Source organism: Anoplopoma fimbria, chromosome 2, assembly GCF_027596085.1.
Source record: "Anoplopoma fimbria isolate UVic2021 breed Golden Eagle Sablefish chromosome 2, Afim_UVic_2022, whole genome shotgun sequence".
Lineage (NCBI taxonomy): Eukaryota > Metazoa > Chordata > Actinopteri > Perciformes > Anoplopomatidae > Anoplopoma > Anoplopoma fimbria.
In genome coordinates this window covers 728722-747958 of record NC_072450.1, presented here as the reverse complement: position 1 = coordinate 747958, position 19237 = coordinate 728722, and the positions used below count along the sequence as shown (strand labels likewise).

At 40.2% G+C, this 19237-nt stretch overlaps 1 protein-coding gene across 1 annotated transcript; it reads left to right on the top strand.

Moving 5' to 3' along the window:
• Positions 1-8380: 8380 nt before the first annotated feature.
• galr1b (galanin receptor 1b) lies at positions 8381-17126 on the top strand. Its single transcript, XM_054618762.1, has 3 exons — positions 8381-9055; positions 11887-11949; positions 16497-17126. The coding sequence occupies exons 1-3, from the start codon at positions 8381-8383 to the stop codon at positions 16812-16814; spliced, it is 1056 nt and encodes a 351-aa protein (XP_054474737.1). The 3' UTR covers positions 16815-17126.
• The last annotated feature ends 2111 nt before the right edge of the window (positions 17127-19237 follow it).

Genomic DNA, 19237 nt, shown 5'->3' with positions numbered 1-19237 from the left:
AGGATTTTCATCCAAACTGAACTTTATTTAAAAAATTAAAAAATATATAAATGCACACATAATGTGAACACACTACAAAAAGTAAAATACGTTTAACAAAAATACAATAAAATGTATAATTCACTGACAAAACATGTCCAATATAATAATAATGGTAATAATAATAATAATAATCATCATAATCATCATAGTAATAAAACATAAAGCATAAATATTCATTAAACTACACAAATAAATACAGTCATTGATGAGAACATTCTACATTAGTCTACAAATGCTGTGGCTAATAATATAATAATAATAATAATAATAATAATAATAATAATAATAATAATAATAATAATAATAATAATAATAATAATAATAATGGGCAGCACGTGTGGTTAGCACTGTTGCTCACAGCAAGAGGGGCCTGGGTTCAATTCCCGGGCTGGACAACCTTCTGTGTGGAGTTTGCATGTTCTCCCCGTGTCAGCGTGGGTTCTCTCCGGGTTCTCCGGCTTCCTCCCACAGTCCAAAGACATGCAGCTTAGGTGCATTGAAGACTCTAAATTGCCCGTAGGTGTGGATGTGAGTGTGAGTGGTTGTTTGTCTCTATATGTCAGCCCTGTGACAGACTGGAGACCTGTCCAGGTGAACCCTGTCCAGGTGAACCCTGTCCAGGTGAACCCTGTCCAGGTGAACCCTGTCCAGGTGAGACCTGTCCAGGTGAACCCTGTCCAGGTGAACCCTGTCCAGGTGAACCCTGCCTTCACCCATTGACAGCTGAGATCGGCTCCAGCACCCTGTGACCCTTAACTGGATAAGCAGGTTATGGAAAATGGATGGATGGATGGATAATAATAATAATAATGATATTGATAATGTTAATAATAATAATAATAATAATAATAATAATAATAATAATGATAATAATGAGAATGATAATAATAATAATAGAATGAATAATAATTATAATAATAATAATAATAATAGCAATAATAATAATAATAATAATAATAATAATAATATGAGATTGAGAATAATAATGATAATAGTAATAATAATAATAATAATAATAATAATAATAATAATAATAATTAAATAATAATAATAATGATAATGATTATAATAAAAATAATACACAATAAATACTTATTGATTTTATCTAGTTGATAGTATATTTTATTCTTATATGATTAATGTTTTACTGTGTGGAACTGTTTCTAATAAATACTAATAAATACTGTGATGAAACAAAGTTATTATTCATAACGTATCCCCTCAGCTGAGAATCTGTATCACTCATAGAGAATACCGTTAGGAAAAGTCAACCGATCACATCAGCTGGTCCGGACCAGGTTCGTTACTATGACGATATAGACATCTTAATAGCCGCTGATCTCCCTCTGTGGTCCGTCCTCAGGTCCACATTCACATCAGGAGATCTAATCTGACACCAGGTCTCTCTGTCTGTCACACGCTTATGAAGTTATTATAAAGATCTATTTTTATTTCACACAGCAGTCTTTAAAAGGCCGACCGGCTTTATTATAGCTGCATATAAATCCAAGAATGTTGAATATTTATGTCATATTTCATACACATCACATGAAGAGAGAGATAAAACTCCTCTTTGTTTAATTCTTCTAGTCGGTCCCACAGATTAAAACACAGCGGATTATATTTCTGATGGAAAGCAAAACTTCTCTTCTACATAGGAAATGTTTGTAGTGTGAATCTGTAAAGTATATAAAGTCCAATATTAAATATATATATATAAATGTATGAATTATATATATATATACAATTATATTTGCTTTTGCAGTGTCTACATTGTTGTGCTATTGCTTTATTGATATAATTCATTCTTTGTTTTTGACTTCTTATATAACTTATAACGTTTTATGACATATTATTATTGTTGTGTATATATTAATATTTAAATATACTGCTATAGGGTATATAAAGTATGTATACTGTATATACCATATAGCAGTTAAACATACATATTATGTTACATATGTCACATTTAAACATTCACACTGCTGACTGTACAGAGAGTGTTATCAGTGTGTCAACATGGCACACATTAACAGACATGCATGGACACAGCTGTTGTGTGTACATACATTTACAACATAATTCATTTTTACAATCAACACTTAAAATGAAAAGGCGCTTGGAAATGACATAGTACAGAATGTTAACCATACTTTAGTGTTTCATTTTTACCTCTTCATTTAAGATTTTATATACACAGTATATATTTTCTCTCTCTCTCTCTCTCTCTCTATATATATATATATATATATATATATATATATATATATATATATATATATATAGCGGGTAAAATAAGTATTGAACACGTCACAATTTTTCTCAGTAAATATATTTCTAAAGGTGCTATTGACATGAAATGTTCACCAGATGTCGGTAACAACCCAAGTAATCCATACATACAAAGAAAACCAAACAAATAAGTTCAGAAAATGTAATAAAATGGAATGACACAGGGAAAAAGTTGAACACGCTTACTGAAATGTATTTAATACTTGGTACAGAAGCCTTTGTTGGTAATGACAGCTTCAAGACGCCTCCTGTATGGAGAAACTAGTGGCATGCATTGCTCAGGTGTGATTTTGGCCCATTCTTCCACACAAACAGTCTTCAGATCTTGAAGGTTCCGTGGGCCTCTTCTATGAACTCTGATCTTTAGTTCTTTCCATAGAGTTTCTATTGGATTCAGGTCAGGTGATTGGCTGGGCCATTCTAGCAGCTTTATTTTCTTTCTCTGAAACCAGTGGAGAGTTTCCTTGGCTGTGTGTTTGGGATCATTGTCTTGCTGAAATGTCCACCCTCGTTTCATCTTCATCATCCTGCTAGATGGCAGCAGATCTTTATCAAGAATGTCTCGGTACATTTTTCCATTCATCCTTCCTTCAATTATATGAAGTTTGCCAGTGCTGTATGCTGAAAAACAGCCCCACACCATGATGTTCCACCTCCAAACTTCACTGTTGGTCTGGTGTTTTTGGGGTGATGTGCAGTGCCATTTGACCTCCAAACATGGTGTGTATTATGGCCTCCAAAGAGTTCCATGTTGGTCTCATCTGACCAGACTATATTCTCCCAGTATTTCACAGGCTTGTCTAAATGTTGTGCAGCAAACTTTAAACGAGCTTCAACATGCTTTTTCTTCAGCAGTGGAGTCTTGCGTGGTGAGCGTGCATACAGGCCACGGCGGTTGATGCATTACTTATTGTTTTCTTTGAAACAATTGTACCTGCTGATTCCAGGTCTTTCTGAAGCTCTCCACTAGTGGTCCTTGGCTCTTGGACAACTCATCTGATAATTATTTTCACGTTTCATGTTCTTTCCACTTCCGGATTATGGCCCCAACAGTGCTCACTGGAACATTCAGAAGTTTAGAAATCCTTATGTAACCAATGCCATCAGTGCCTTTCTAGTCCTGCGATCACTCAAAGAGCTTTTACAGTACATGTTATTCACCCATTCAAACATTGATGGCAGATCCTTTGAGAACAAATTAGTGTTAAGTGTCTTGCCCAAGGACACATCGACATGGTCTTGGATGGAGATTGACTGGGGCGTCAGAAAGTTTGAATCAGAATGTGACCATTTGGGATGAGAACGTTTTGGAGATACACTCTTTGCAAACACTAAAGTTTGCTTTTTTCTCGATGAATAAACCCCATCAGTCTGAGACATAAAGAATCACAATAAAACAAAATAGAAAGACATGTGACATACAGAAGTTAATGAAGATTTAAGCTTCTTTAAAGGTGCTTAATTCATAATTCAGAGCATATCTAGTGCCTCCATTCTCACTCTCAACATGGTGCCGGCTAAATTCCCAGACACCTTCTGGGAATCTCTGCAGCTGACAGGCCGCCATGTTCCACTTCAGCTGGTTAATGATTGGTCAGTGTGAGGCAGGGGGAGGAGCTCAGTGATTGGCAGGTGGCAATCTCCAGTTCTATAAAGTGAAGTCAGAGCTTCATGTGTTAAAGCTGCATTCTCTCTATTCAATTCAATTTCGATTCAGTTTATTTTGTATAGCCCAGAATCACAAATTACAAATTTGCCTCAGAGGGCTTTACAATCTGTGCACATGAGACATCCTCTGTCCTTAGACCCTCACATCCTCTGTCCTTCCCTCACATCCTCTGTCCTTCCCTCACATCCTCTGTCCTTACACCCTCACATCCTCTGTCCTTCCCTCACATCCTCTGTCCTTCCCTCACATCGGCACAGAAAAACTCCCTAAAAAAACCCTTTAACAGGGAGCACAAAAAAAAGGAAGAAACCTCTGAGAGAACGACAGAGGAGGGATCCTTCTCCAGGATGGACAGAATGCAATAGAATGAACAGCATAACAGAGATACAACACATTCAATGTATATGACATAAATGATTCATATAATAAGACTACTTATAATAACAGCAGCAATTATTACAGTAGTAGTATAATTATGAAAATAGTAATAGTGCTGCAGCATTCTGGAGCAATGCAATAGATAATGTGACTAGTAATAATAATAATGGTGGTAGCAGTCGGTGTCAGCAGGGCCTCAGCAGGATGTTATATTGAGCAATGGTACTGAATAAAACCCTGAAGAAATCGCTTCTTTAAATTTATACAGCATCATCAGATAGACATCTAGTGTAAGAAACTTTTGCCTAATTATTACAGTACACTCTGGTAGAACAAATTCAAAGGTGACTATTAGATAATGGTCCGATAACAAGAGAGTTCTGTTGAGAGACATGCCATTACATTTTCTATTTCAATACCATGGAAACCAGAACAAGGTCGAGGGAAAGCAAAAGAGTGAGTGGGTTTATAGTACACACTGACAGAATGCTTAATAGAATCTAATAATAATAAGTAAGTGACTAAGTATCATTATAACATCCACAGAATCGGTGTCAAATACTGGTTGAGGGCAGAAGTCCAGGCATTCGTGAGCAGGATGTTATATTGAGCAATGGTACTGAATAAAACCTGAAGAAATCGCTTCTTTAAATTTAGCTACAGCATCATCAGATAGACATCTAGTGTAGAAACTTTTGCCTAATGGCGTACACTCTGGTAGAACAAATTCAAAGGTTATTAAATAATGGTCCGATAAAAGAGAGTTCTGTTGAGAGACAATTACATTTTCTATTTCAATACCATAAACCAGAACAAGGTGGAGGGTTAAAACAGTGAGTGGGTTTATGTACACACTGACAGAAGCCAATAGAATCTAGTAATGAACCAAACGCAGTACTAAGGCTATCATTATACACATCCACATGAATATTAAAATCGAATTGAAGTGGCCATGGGGCAGACACAGTATCTATAGGGTTTTGGGAGTCTCTATAGGGTTTTGGGAGGGTAACTGGGTGGGTAACTGGGTGGGTAACTGCTCCAAAGGAAGCGCAGAGAAGTGTGAAAGACTGCGACTCTGCTTCTGCTTCCTGGTCTGAACTCTGGGTCATGGATTAGGTCCACTAATCTCTAGTGTCCACCAGGGGGCGACTCCTCTGGTTGTATAGAAGTCTATGAGAAAATGACTCTACTTCTCTCTTGATTTATTCCCTCAGTAAACATTGTAAACATGAGTTTATGGTCTCAATCTCTAGTTTCAAGTCTTCTTCAATACAGCATGATGTTCATTTAGTAAATGATGCTCCATTTAGAGTCAAACAGACCATAAAGCAGGGGATGCTTTAGGGCGGGGCTACACACTGATTGACAGGTCCACACCACGGCGTTGTCCGGTCTGGGAGTTGTCGGTGTTTTTGTCTTACAACTTAAACTTTATGGAAGTTATTTGGAACATTTTGGTCTTAAACATGTCTTATTCATATTCAGTACTTAGCTCCACCCTCTAGTTTCACATCTGGTTGCGAAAAAACATGAAGAATTCAATGCTCTAAACGGTGGTCCACAAACCAATGGGTGTCAATGCAGTGACTATGTCCACTTCTTCTAAACAGTCTGTGTTGATGGTCAATGTGAGACAGCTGTTGTCTGATGCAGTTTAACGGGTTGCAGGTTCCCTGTCAGTTTCTGACACAAAGTGTCCTCAATCATTTATTGATTACATTGTTTGATTCACTTAGTTCAGCTGCCACAGCAGCAAAAGTAAAAGTAAAAAGTTCTAAAACTTTGTGACTCGATTTTTTTCCCAGCTGCTCATTAAACCTCCTCACGAGTCACATCTTTCTGTCAGTAATTTCATTACTTCAGCATTTTCCTTTGTTTCAGGAAGTGTATAACTGAATGTGAGAGAAGGAGAAGGCGGATCGCTGAACTAACAAATGACACTAACATTTAATCTGTTTTCGAAACAAGTGAAGAGAGCTCTCTTCAATGACACATTCATTTGTCTTGTTTAAGGAAAATCAAACACAAACACAAATCAGAGATTACACCAAACTTCACTGCAGAAACTCAAAAGTTCTGGATCTGTTTTTCTCTAGACAACTAAAAACAATCAATGAAACATATTTAAACATATCGTGTCTGTAGTGCTGCCAACCAACATAAGGGATGTTGAAGAACCTATTCCATAAGCACGAGTAGTGCAATGGAAACATTTAATAACAAAAAATGTAATGAAACAAAGTCCAAAACTAAAACCCGAGAAATTCAGTGAAACTAAATTGGATCGAAATAAAAGAAAACTTCTGAAAAACCAGCTTAGTATCATGGCAGGTCAGGGAATAGGCTTTAACTGAAATCTATTGGTTTCATGTACATGGACATGAATTGTCTGTTTGACGCTCTGGATGAAAACAATGACAATGGAAATGTCAATTAGGATTCCTTCTGTGGGTGGACAAACAAATGAAACGCATCCACAGGACTAAACAACATTCAGACCAAGTGATATAGTATTAAATATTGATAAAGACAACTTATGGTGGGCGGGATGGGAGGTGGAAAGTCCAACAAACACAAACGTTGCTGTGGTTCTTTTGTATAAACCTGACATGACGGATTCCCTAAACCTCACAAAGTGGTTTGGTTATTAAACCTTACTTTGTTTTGAAACTGTGAGACTGTAAATGAAAGCATCATGTGTCCAGACTGATGGTCAGGAGTCATGAAGGCAACTCAACACATCTTCAATGCTTTATTTAAATCAAACAGTTACAGTAACAATGTGTAGAAGACTCAAATGTTCACACTGATCTTATTTTCTTGTATTATTTATTCTTCAACTCATTAGTAAAGAAAACACACTTCCTGTTACACCTGAGATGAGACAGGATTTCACCTGCAGCACTTTTATTTTAGTAAACCTGACAATCATGACACATTTACAGTTAGTTTGTGTCTAAGGCTGCTAAATATCAGAATCCATAATCTACATTTATATCCTGCTCAGGAATATTTGTGACCAGCAACTGACACTGGATCAGTTTATCTGAAAGACGCTTTGTCCATGTGCAGGTGAGTGTGATTAAAGGCTGGTTGTTAGTGGTGCTGTGTCTGGTGACTTGAATACACAGTCCTCAACACAGTACACTTAATAACGGCTATAAAAACACACAGTCATAAAGAAGTTATTAAATATCTGATATCATAAATCATTAGCGAGGAAATAAACTCTGCAGTCTGTAAACAGTTCATCCAATCACCTTCTGTTATCTTTAATACCTCTGATATAGGGGAGGCTGTGGCGTAGTGGAGAGCAAGGTAGTTCTCCAATCAGAGGGTCGGTGGTTCGATACCCGGCTTCGGCAGTCGATGTGTCCTTGGGCAAGACACTTAACCCCAAGTTGCTCCTGAAGGCCATCGGTGTGGACTGGATGATGAATGTTAGTTAGAGTCTGATGGTGGCACCTTGATGGTAGCCTGTCATCAGTGTGTGAATGGGTGAATGATATGTAACATACTACTGACTGTAATACTGGAGAAAACTGCTAAATGACTGTAATGTAATGTCATGTAATATAATATTGCACACTGTTTTTTCACACATCCTTACGTGACTGTTCTAACTGTGGTAACTACTAACTACTAACGATTGTTTTAGAAACTACTAACTATACTAATTGTGTGAACTACTAACTATAATACCTGTACTAACTATGGAAACGGCACTAGCTGTTATAACTTGGGTCACTCCTAACTGTCCTAACTGTTGTTTCCATTAGCTGTCCCAGTACTCCATGGTGAACCTTGAACACTGGTTTGAATCCACTGGTTGGTGTGCTTCATGTTCTGGCTCCTCCTTTAACTGACAGGAACTCCTCTCAGTCCCTGTTTTACTCTGAAGTCCTCCACAGGAAACAGTGCACCGTGTCTCCAGCAGCTTGTCGGGTCCGGACCATGGACCTGCTCTCAGCCAGTCACTGACCGTCCAGCTCCGACATGCTGCGGCCGGGGAACATCTCCTCCGGCTGGGCTGACCTCCTGGAGTCCAACCGGTCCACCATGGAGGGCGACGGCTCCGGGGTGGAGGCGGTGGTGGTGCCGGTGGTGTTCGGGCTGATCTTCGTGGTGGGGGTGGTGGGGAACTCTCTGGTGATGGTGGTGATCGGGAGGGTGAAGGTCGGGGTGGGACGGGGTCGGAGGTCCTGCAGCCCGACCAACACCTTCATCCTGAACCTGTGCGCCGCAGACCTCAGCTTCCTCCTGCTGTGCGTCCCGGTCCACGCCACCATCTACTCGCTGCCGCAGTGGGTGTTCGGCGCTGTCCTCTGCAGGTTCGGACACTACTTCTCCACCGTCAGCATGCTGGTGAGCATCTTCACGCTGGTGGCCATGTCAGTGGACCGCTACGTGGCCGTGGTGCTGTCCGGCAGGTCTCCGTGCGTCCGGAGCCGCCGCAGCGCGCTGGCCGGGCTGTGCGTCATCTGGAGCCTGTCCCTGCTGTGCTCGGTGCCGGTGGCCCAGCACCAGGTCCTGACCAGCCACCACTCAGCCCCCAACAGCACCTTCTGCTGGGAGCGCTGGTCCGGAGCCTCCAGACGAGCCTACAGGGTGTCCGTGCTGCTGATCGGATACCTGCTGCCACTGCTGCTCATCAGCTGCTGCTACCTGAGGGTGAGACACCTGACCAGAGGGCCAAGGGCAAAGTCCCGGTGCTCATAAAGACCTGGTGCTCATAAAGACCTGCTCATAAAGACCTGGTGCTCATAAAGACCTGGTGCTCATAAAGACCTGGTGCTCATAAAGACCTGCTCATAAAGACCTGCTCATAAAGACCTGGTGCTCATAAAGACCTGGTGCTCATAAAGACCTGCTCATAAAGACCTGCTCATAAAGATGCTCATAAAGACCTGGTGCTCATGCTCATAAAGACCCGGTGCTCATAAAGACCTGCTCATAAAGACCTGCTCATAAAGACCTGCTCATAAAGACCTGATGCTCATAAAGACCTGCTCATAAAGACCTGCTCATAAAGACCTGGTGCTCATAAAGACCTGGTGCTCATGACCTCATAAAGACCTGGTGCTCATAAAGACCTGTGCTCATAAAGACCTGGTGCTCATAAAGACCTGGTGCTCATAAAGACCTGGTGCTCATAAAGACCTGGTGCTCATAAAGACCTGCTCATAAAGACCTGGTGCTCATAAAGACCTGGTGCTCATAAAGATAAAGACCTGCTCATAAAGACCTGCTCATAAAGACCTGTCATAAAGACCGTAAAGACCTGGTGCTCATAAAGACCTGATGATGCTCATAAAGACCTGATGCTCATAAAGACCTGCTCATAAAGACCTGCTCATAAAGACCTGGTGCTCATAAAGACCTGGTGCTCATAAAGACCTGGTGCTCATAAAGACCTGTGCTCATAAAGACCTGCTCATAAAGACCTGGTGCTCATAAAGACCTGGTGCTCATAAAGACCTGGTGCTCATAAAGACCTGCTCATAAAGACCTGCTCATGCTCATAAAGACCTGCTCATGCTCATAAAGACCTGCTCATAAAGACCTGCTCATAAAGACCTCATAAAGACCTCATAAAGACCTGTGCTCATAAAGACCTGGTGCTCATAAAGACCTGTGCTCATAAAGACCTGTGCTCATAAAGACCTGGTGCTCATAAAGACCTGCTCATAAAGTGCTCATAAAGACCTGATGCTCATAAAGACCTGATGCTCATAAAGACCTGGTGCTCATAAAGACCTGCTCATAAAGACCTGTGCTCATAAAATGCTCATAAAGACCTGTGCTCATAAAAGACCTGGTGCGGACCTGGTGCTCATAAAGACCTGGTGCTCATAAAGACCGAGAAACCGCTGAAGGATTTCACAATAAAACACTCATTTTCAATTCAATTCAGTTTATTTTGTATAGCCCAGAATCACAAATTCAATGTATATGACATAAATGATTCATATAATAAGACTACTTATAATAACAGCAGCAATTATTACAGTAGAATTATAGCCATGAAAATAGGGATAGTAATGTGACTAATAATAATAATGGAAGTAAAGACCAGTAAAGACCTGGTGCTCATAAAGACCTGGTGCTCATAAAGACAGCAGGAGGCACGACTAAAGACCGGTCCAGGTACCATAACGATTCATGGAAACCTGCATAAAGACCTGGTGCTCATAAAGAAAGCATAAAAGGGCTTCAGGGTGGAACCCGGTGTAAAGCTAAAATGCTTAATGGTACAGGTAATAGTAATAGTAATGTGACTAGCTCATAAAACCTAATAATAATGGTGGTAGCAGTCGGTGTCAGCAGGGCCATAAAGACCTATGCATAAAGGATGCACCGACCACGGTCCAGGTACAGCCACGATTTATAGAAGCCTGCGTAAAGACCGAGCTCATAAAAGCACAAAGACTCCAGGGTAAAAGCAAGTCAATAAGCGTAATAGTACAGGCAATAATAATAGTAATGTGACTAATAATGATAGTGGTAGTAGTTTGATTGCATGAATGATTTATATTTATATATTTATATATTTATATATTTAGTCTTTATTTCCCCAAAACTTTGCATTGTTATTTTCAAATTCATTGCATGTATTTCTCCCAGAGTTGACATGGTGACCAAACAATGGAAGCACAGGTCAGGTCACTGGTTCCTAACAGACTGTGACAGGACGATCCTCAGCTGTCGTCAGTTGTTGAAGTTATTGTCAGTTAATCAGCTGTCAATGCTTAATTATCAGGTCAGTAATCCTCAGTAATAATAATAATAAGTCAGTGCAATTATTTCAGTAGAATTATAGTTATTGTCAGTTATCAGTTAATAATTGTAGCAGTGGGATGTCAGTTCAGGTTGTCAGTTATTATCAGTTATGTCAGGTAATATAATAGTAATGTGACTAGTAATGATAATGGTTGTCAGTTATTGTCAGTTATTGTCAGTTATTATCAGTTATTGTCAGTTATTGTCAGTTATTGTCAGTTATTATCAGTTAGTTGTCAGTTATTATGATTTATATATTTATATATTTATATATGTTATTGTCAGTTACTTTGCATTGTTATTTTCAGATTCATCAGTATTTTCCCAGAGTTGTCAGTTATTGTCAGTTATTGTCAGTTGTTGTCAGTTCAGTTTGTCAGTTATTTCAGTTGTTGTCAGTTATTGTCAGTTATTATCAGTTATTGTCAGTTAGTTTATTGTCAGTTATTGTCAGTTATTGTCAGTTATTATCAGTTATTGTCAGTTATTGTCAGTTATTGTCAGTTATTGTCAGTTATTGTCAGTTATTGTCAGTTATTGTTATTATCAGTTGTTGTCAGTTATTTATTATCATTGTCAGTTATTGTCAGTTAGTTATTGTTGTCAGTTATTTCAGTTTCAGTTATCAGTTATTATCAGTTATTGTCAGTTATTATCAGTCATATTCTGTTTCTTTCTGTTATCGTCAGTTATTCACAATGTTGATTTTTTGTTTTTTTCAGGTTTTGTTTCATCTTCATAAAAAGTTGAACATGTCCAGGAAGTCTGAGCGCTCCAAAAGAAAGGTGATTAACTTCCTCCTCATCATCCTTTTCTCCTCCTCCTCCTCCTCCTCCTCCTCCTCCTCCTCCTCCTGCTCATCCTCCTCATCTTCCTCTCCTCCTCCTCCTCCTCCACCTCCTCCTCCTGCTCATCCTCCTCATCTTCCTCTTCCTCCTGCTCATCCTCCTCATCTTCCTCTTCCTCCTCCCCCTCCTGCTCATCCTCATCTTCTTCCTCCTCCTCCTCTTCCTCTTCCTCCTCCTGCTCATCCTCATCTTCCTCCTCCTCCTGCTCTTCCTCTTCTTCTTCCTCATCCTCATCTTCCTCTTCCTCCTCCTGCTCATCCCCATCTTCCTCCTCCTTCTGCTCTTCCTCACCAACTTCATCTTCCTCTTCCTGCTCATCCTCCTTCTCCTCATCATCTTCATCTTCCTCCTCCTCTTCCTCTTCCTCTTCTTCTTCCTCATCCTTATCTTCCTCTTCCTCCTCTCTGCTGCTGTTTGTTGCAGTGCAGTTTCTTACATTGATGGTGATGAAGATGAAGATGAAGTGTGATCCTGTCAGAGGAGAATCAGACTGATGAGCAGCAGCTGCCTCTTCCTCACACGGTTACCATAGAAACACGTTAACCTTCAGGGCTTTCTGACACAAAGCGTTCATTTCTACCCGAAACACAATCATTTCTTAAAAATAAGAAGATTTATGGCAGAAAGCCCTGAAGGCTAAACTATGTGCTTACCTGCTTTCATCTCATTAAACCTGCTTTAACCTGCTTTAACCTGGTTTAACCTCATTTCAACCTGTTTAAACTAATCTAACATGTATATTAACCTGGTTTGACCTGGTTTAAACGTCTCTAACCTGGTTTGATCGTCTCTAACCTGGTTTAATCTCCTTTAACCTGGTTTAAACCAGAGGCTGGTCTGGTCTGAGGGTTTTCTGAATGATCACGTTTCTGATCAAACAGCTGCTGATCAGAGGAAACACCCACATCCACCACAGCCAATCAGCTCGCAGCTCTCACTCAGCCTTGATGAGGTTTCAATCATCATCATCATCATCATCATCATCATCATCATCATCATCATCATCATCTCTGCACAGATGATGATGAAAACTTTTATTGCTGTTTTTTTGTTTTTTGTATTGACTGTCAGATTAACAGGAAGTCCATCAACTCTTCTTCTTCTGTCCATCAAATGTAGCACCTGAACCATGGGTGTAGATCCAAGGCTTGTGTAGTACTATGGACGGCTCCTCTGTACTCTGAATCCTAGTACTATTGGTGGTATCGTAGTAGTATGGCGGCTTCTCTGGTCTCTGAATCGTGGTACTATGGATGTCCCTTTTGCACTTTAAATCGTAGTACTATTGGTGGTAACGTAGTACCATGGACGGCCCTTTTCTATTCTTAATCGTAGTACTATTGGTGGTATCTTTGTACTATGGACTGGCTCCCTAAGTCCTCTGATTCGTAGTGCTATTGGTGGTATGGTAGTACCATGGACCTAGAGGTCCTGATGGGCCTCAGGTTGAGCGTTAGAGGCCGCCCTGGTTGACAGCGTGCAGACGTCTCCTCGGGTCAGTGGAGCAGGAGCAAAGGCTGCTGGGTAAATATTTAGACAGGAGGCTAAGAATAGAGGACATTCCCTCAGAGTCAGAAGAGGGAGTAACGTCCACAGCAGACGGGCCTTAATACTGTATTCATTAATAGTGTTTTCATCAGCTCGGTTATGGATTATGTTTGTGTCAACATGATGAGGAAATGTTTTTCATAACCTGTAAATGAGTTTTCCTTCAGTAGAGTCTCCTGACGGTAAATCCTCTGAAGGGTTTTATGGTTCTTTATTGAGTCTCATAAAACTCAGTGGAGAAGGTGAGACCAAGGTGCAGTGATTACAGAAACACTCTGAACACAGGCGTGAGACTTAATAATGAGACATGTGGAGTCATAAGGGTATTAAAAAAAGTTATATAATATACTACCATTCTTGAATACGCACACACGACAGCAAACGTCTCACACAAGAGAATATCAACAGAAGCATCCCCTGCTTTATGGTCTGTTTGACTCTAAATGGAGCATCATTTACTAAATGAACATCATGCTGTATTGAAGAAGACTTGAAACTAGAGATTGAGACCATAAACTCATGTTTACAATGTTTACTGAGGGAATAAATCAAGAGAGAAGTAGAGTCATTTTCTCATAGACTTCTATACAACCAGAGGAGTCGCCCCCTGGTGGACAGCAGAGAGAATGCAGCTTTAGGACATGAAGCATCGATTTACCAGGTTGAGAGTGTAACTGAGGCTTAAAGGGGCAATCCTTAAGATTTCACTTTTGGTGGATTAATCATTTATATTCCAGTAAAGACTAATTGTGCTCAGATGTTAGCAGTCTGGAGTCTTTTGGTATTTCCCTATGAACACGCTTTTTGTCAGAATCATGTGCATAGTTCCATTTTTTTGTCTGTATTCAATGGAGAAACCCTGTAATAGAGCATTCTTTATGGAATGTCACCACAGATACCCAGTTCATAATACTGGAAATATATAAATATTGCAATGCTTTCATACTTTCATTTATTGAGCCTTCCAGCTGTGAAAACGTGTGTGAATATTTAACAAAGTTGTTAGCCCAAATTGAAATGTGCATAACCTTCATTATGTTCACAGCCAGACACGGGTGGAAGTAATCTAATCACGTTACTTTAATATTGTGATACTTGGATTATGTTTCTGATACCATACTGCTTTTTAAAAACCCCAATACATTTTAAAGTAACCCTCACAACCCCAAGTTCCAGTGATATATAGACTTTGTCTTTGTTTGTGAGACTTTGGGTGAATAGAACTGCTGTTGGTCAGTGAGGCTGACTCCATCTTTGATGGCTGTGGTAGAGTGAGGAGGAGTTTTGAGAGAGGACATGTCCCGATGAAGACTTTTCTAGCAGGTTGGTTGTTTTGCTCGTTTGACTCTGTCCTCTTACCTGCCGTCCGCAAACCGTCCACTAGATGCCCTCAGAGTCTCTTTCAGGTCCGGGTCACCTGATGTCCCCTCCCTCCGTCACACCTGTTCCCATGTTCATCGGGTCGGGTAACTGCAGGGTAATTGCATCAGCCCTGCAGTTACCCGACCTTCAGCGCCTCCTCTCTCTCTGGTTCAAATTCAGATTAAAAAACTTGATTATATATATAGTATATATAACACTTGGAAGGATTGGTCCTTTCAAGGTGAAAACACATTTCTTTTTCAGATCTTGATCTGCTCCATACCTATTTGAATGTTCTTTGTTGTTCTACAGGTGGAGCTGGAGTTTTACCTCCTCCGCTCCTCGTGAGGTTCTTGTCTGTTTCCTAGTGTACATCCCAAGTCTCTAAACTGTAACCCCATTTCCCTCACTTGGCTTTCAAGGAAAACATGCGAGGAGAGAGGAAACGAGGAAATGTGTTTTTAAGAGAACTGAAATCTCTTTTCCTCTGAAGCGCCACTTGAAGCGACGTCTGTTTCTGACGGCGGCCGCTGATCACAGCTGGAGCTGCTGACAGCGTCACTGGAGAAGTGTCCTTTAAGGGCTTTCTGCCAGAATTGTCTTGTTTCAATTCAAAGCATGATATTGTTCTAAACCTGACCAAGTAGGTCATTTTGCCTTAACCCGGGGAGATGTCAGGGAGAGAGCCCAGAATAGCCTCCCACTACATCCACACACAAACAATAGCCTCCTCCACCTGCCAACACAGTTACTTTTATTAACATAAGCATACAATTACATCAAATAACGGGCACTTACACTTGTGTAGTTTCTCCTCCATCTCTTTCAAATATGCCAGCTGTCAATTGGAGGCGGAGTCAGTGGACCACGTCGGCTTTTTATGCTGCACGACTTCCTGGAAGGCTGCTCTCGTGCATCCTTGCTCATGGCTCCTCAGAGATCCCTCCTCGCTCCTCGCTCCTCGCTCCTCAGAGCTTTGGGACGGCCGTCAATATGGCGGCGCAGAACGACTTCCAGTTCAAGCGAGGAGCGAGGAAATGACAAATAAGAGACTTGGGATGTACCCCTAGTCTCTGTAATCTGTTGTGTTACCTGTAATCTGGCTTCATATCTCTGATTTCCTCTTCGTACCAGTTCAAATATAAATACTTTCTCTTGCTGCCTGTTTTCACCGGCCGTGACAGAGGAGGTCTTTTTATAACATTTCTGTAAAGTGACGTAAACGGAGCATTTGGGGGATTTGAGAGCTTTTGAGTGCTTTGAAACATTTGTTGTGGAAGTTTGAAGCCTGAAGTCGCAGCTGTTTGTGTAGGAGAAGAGTCTCTTTTTAAAACAGATAAATATAAATCTGGTCACAGATTGTACAAATAAAGGGTGCCGTCGGGTCCAGAGTTTTTACGGGAGTGTCCTGACTGTCCTAGGGGAGGTCAGTGTTTGGGGAGTATCTGTACTGTATATTTAAGGAGTATCTGTACTGTATATTTAAGGAGTATCTGTACAGTATCTGTGTTTGGAGAGAACCCACCCTGCAGTTCCAGATCCAGACTGATGTTTCTTCTCTGTTTCTCCTGCAGACGGCTCAGACTGTCTTCCTGCTCGTCACCGCCTTCACCATCTGCTGGATGCCCCATCACATCATCGCCATGTGGGTGGAGTTTGGCACCTTCCCCCTGAATGAGGCCACCTTTGCCTTTCGTATCGTTTCCCACTGCCTTTCTTATGGAAACTCCTGCGTCAACCCTGTCCTCTACGCTTTACTGTCTGAGAACTTCCGCAATTCCTGCCGCCAGGTGTTCACCTGCTGCTTCCTGTACCAGCCGCCGCCCAAGGGCAAGGTGGTTCGTTTACGCATGGAGAACTTCTCCACCACGCACTCAACCACCAACATATGACGGACTGAGGGACGTGATCAGATACACAACGAGACCACGGTGATTTCCTGCAGTTGAAACAAGAGGGAGGACTTTGTTTGAACAGCGATCAGTCGCTGATGGAGGAGTTTTGTTTCTGCAGGATGTGGGTCACATGACAAAAGGACAGCATGTGATTGGCTGCTGACTCTATCTATGGACAGCCTGAACTGTAGAACACTAAGTGATAAGTGAAGAACATTAAACAACACTAACAATAAGTGAAGAGTCTGGATTTTAGAAATAAACATCAGCCATGTTTTCAGTTCTGTGACAGAACATTTGACCCCCAAAATAACCTCATTGAAATAAATCAGTTTTATCCCCTTTTAGAAAAGGAAAACTATAGCTGCTCTCTACAGAGATTAATTATAGCATAAATGATGATGATGATGCGAAAACTATAGCTGCGCATCATCATCATCATTTATGCTATAATTAATCTCTGTCCATACAGAAACAGAGGGGTTTAGCAAACGTTTGACTTTATTTGTAATATGTTTGATGCATTTTATTATTTGTTATATTCAAACCTGTGTGCGAGTTCCACAACAATTTTATTTTGAGAGTGCATTCGTACATTCTGGACATTGACTGTACTGTTAAACTACATTTAATGGAATTCTTGTACACAAACATTTACACATTTAATAACAAGCATATCAACAACGAAATTAAATCATTTATATTATACATAAGTGTTGGTATAAAAGTATTTTCTGTCGCCTCAGGATTTATTTTATATGTAAGTGAAAGTGTGCCCTCATTCATTTCTATTGTATATAATAATAAAGATTTCTCAGACATTTTTTTCATTTGTGTTTTGACTATTTCAGGGATGGAAACACTCACAGACCAATGGGAACAATGACAGATTGGTCAATCAGTTATCTACTTTATAATAACTTGTTTATATATTTTAATATTAATGGGAACACTCAGCTATCAAAACTGCTGATCCACAGCATGAACAAACACAATCATGTTCAAAATATAGATTAACAGTTTTTATGAATAATTGTTTAAGGAGTTTTTTTTTAGTTTAATCGTCAGTCACTAATGTGTTTGAAATCTTCATGTCTGATTATTTCTGTGATGAAAATGTTGCCTGTTAAATTCCCATTACATTCAGTATTTATCTGAGACTGTGTCCCAGTCAGTGACATTATTTAAACTTCAGTTCTGATGAATGAGTCTTCTGTTCACTGAGGTTCAGTCGTCCACAGTGCGACTCAATGTTTTGTTCATTTTAGAGATAACAAACTGCTTCCTTTTCCATAAACCGTCAGAAATTAGGACTTTAAACGTGTATTTGTACATATGGACGTTTTTGCACGAGCATCAAGCATCTGATCAGAGAGCAGGTTTAATTAATCCACATTACCACAAACAGACTGTGATCCATGTTTGGTTATATTTTAACAAACGTGAAGGCTTCTTTATGAATAAAATGTTAAATGACACCGGAAGCTGTTTATTAACAGTTTTTATTATTTTCATGTAAACATCAGAACAACATCATGTAATATGAAAAGCTCAGCCAAGAACAACAGTAATTCTTTAATTGTAAAATGCAGCAATGATCTCAGTTTACCCAAAGCCCCAAATGAATGATGTCAACAGAAGTGTTAATCTGCTGGATTCCAGATTCCAGGTTTCTTTATATTTTGCTGCAGTCATCAAGCTCAACACAGAGCAGTGGAGGCTGACTGAGTGTCTTTAGTTCTGCAGGTATTTGGTCGTAAACCAAAGTATTGGACACATTAAAATGTTGACTCCAAACACAGAATGATGATCTGATCTAAAGATATACATGCACTAGAATCAGTCAACTTTACTACAAAACTATCCGTTTTGTATTGAAGGCTTCCTTTGCTCTGGTATTCTGTCACAATGTTGACCTGATGGAAACGAGACACAAATTAGCAGGTTATCATCTTCATATTGGTCAGATCTACCTGAATGACTTTATTTTGATTTGTGTTTGAGTCTGAGACAGATCTGATGATCCAAATCAATAAACACGGACTGTATGAACTAATGACACATTGTCTTCTTCATCCATCCTCAGGAGCTCCAGCAAACTCTTTTAAACATAAAGACCTGCTTCAAAAAAGAGAACACAGAGACACTGAGGAACCATAAACATCAAACCCAAGCCCAAACCCAGGATAAAGAGGTTCAGTGCAACAAAAAACTCTGTTTAGGAAAAGAGTGTGGTTATCCAGAGGCGAGCAGAGGGAATTCAGTTTACAACCCCTGATGAGGTTTGTCAGCAGCACATCCACTGAGGTGGACTCTGTAACATCAGTCAGGATCTCATTGTTGTGGAAGTCCAGAGGAAGTCGACACTCATCCAGACCGTCAAAGATGAACACAACCGGGAACTCTTCAAACCTGCAGTC

Bases quoted from the DNA above. Each gene is read 5' to 3' on its own strand.
- galr1b (XM_054618762.1), top strand. From the start codon at position 8,381: ATGCTGCGGCCGGGGAACATCTCCTCCGGCTGGGCTGACCTCCTGGAG. The intron at 9,056-11,886 runs GTGAGACACCTG...TGTTTTTTTCAG, and splicing joins TCAGCTGCTGCTACCTGAGG to GTTTTGTTTCATCTTCATAA. The intron at 11,950-16,496 runs GTGATTAACTTC...TTTCTCCTGCAG, and splicing joins CTGAGCGCTCCAAAAGAAAG to ACGGCTCAGACTGTCTTCCT.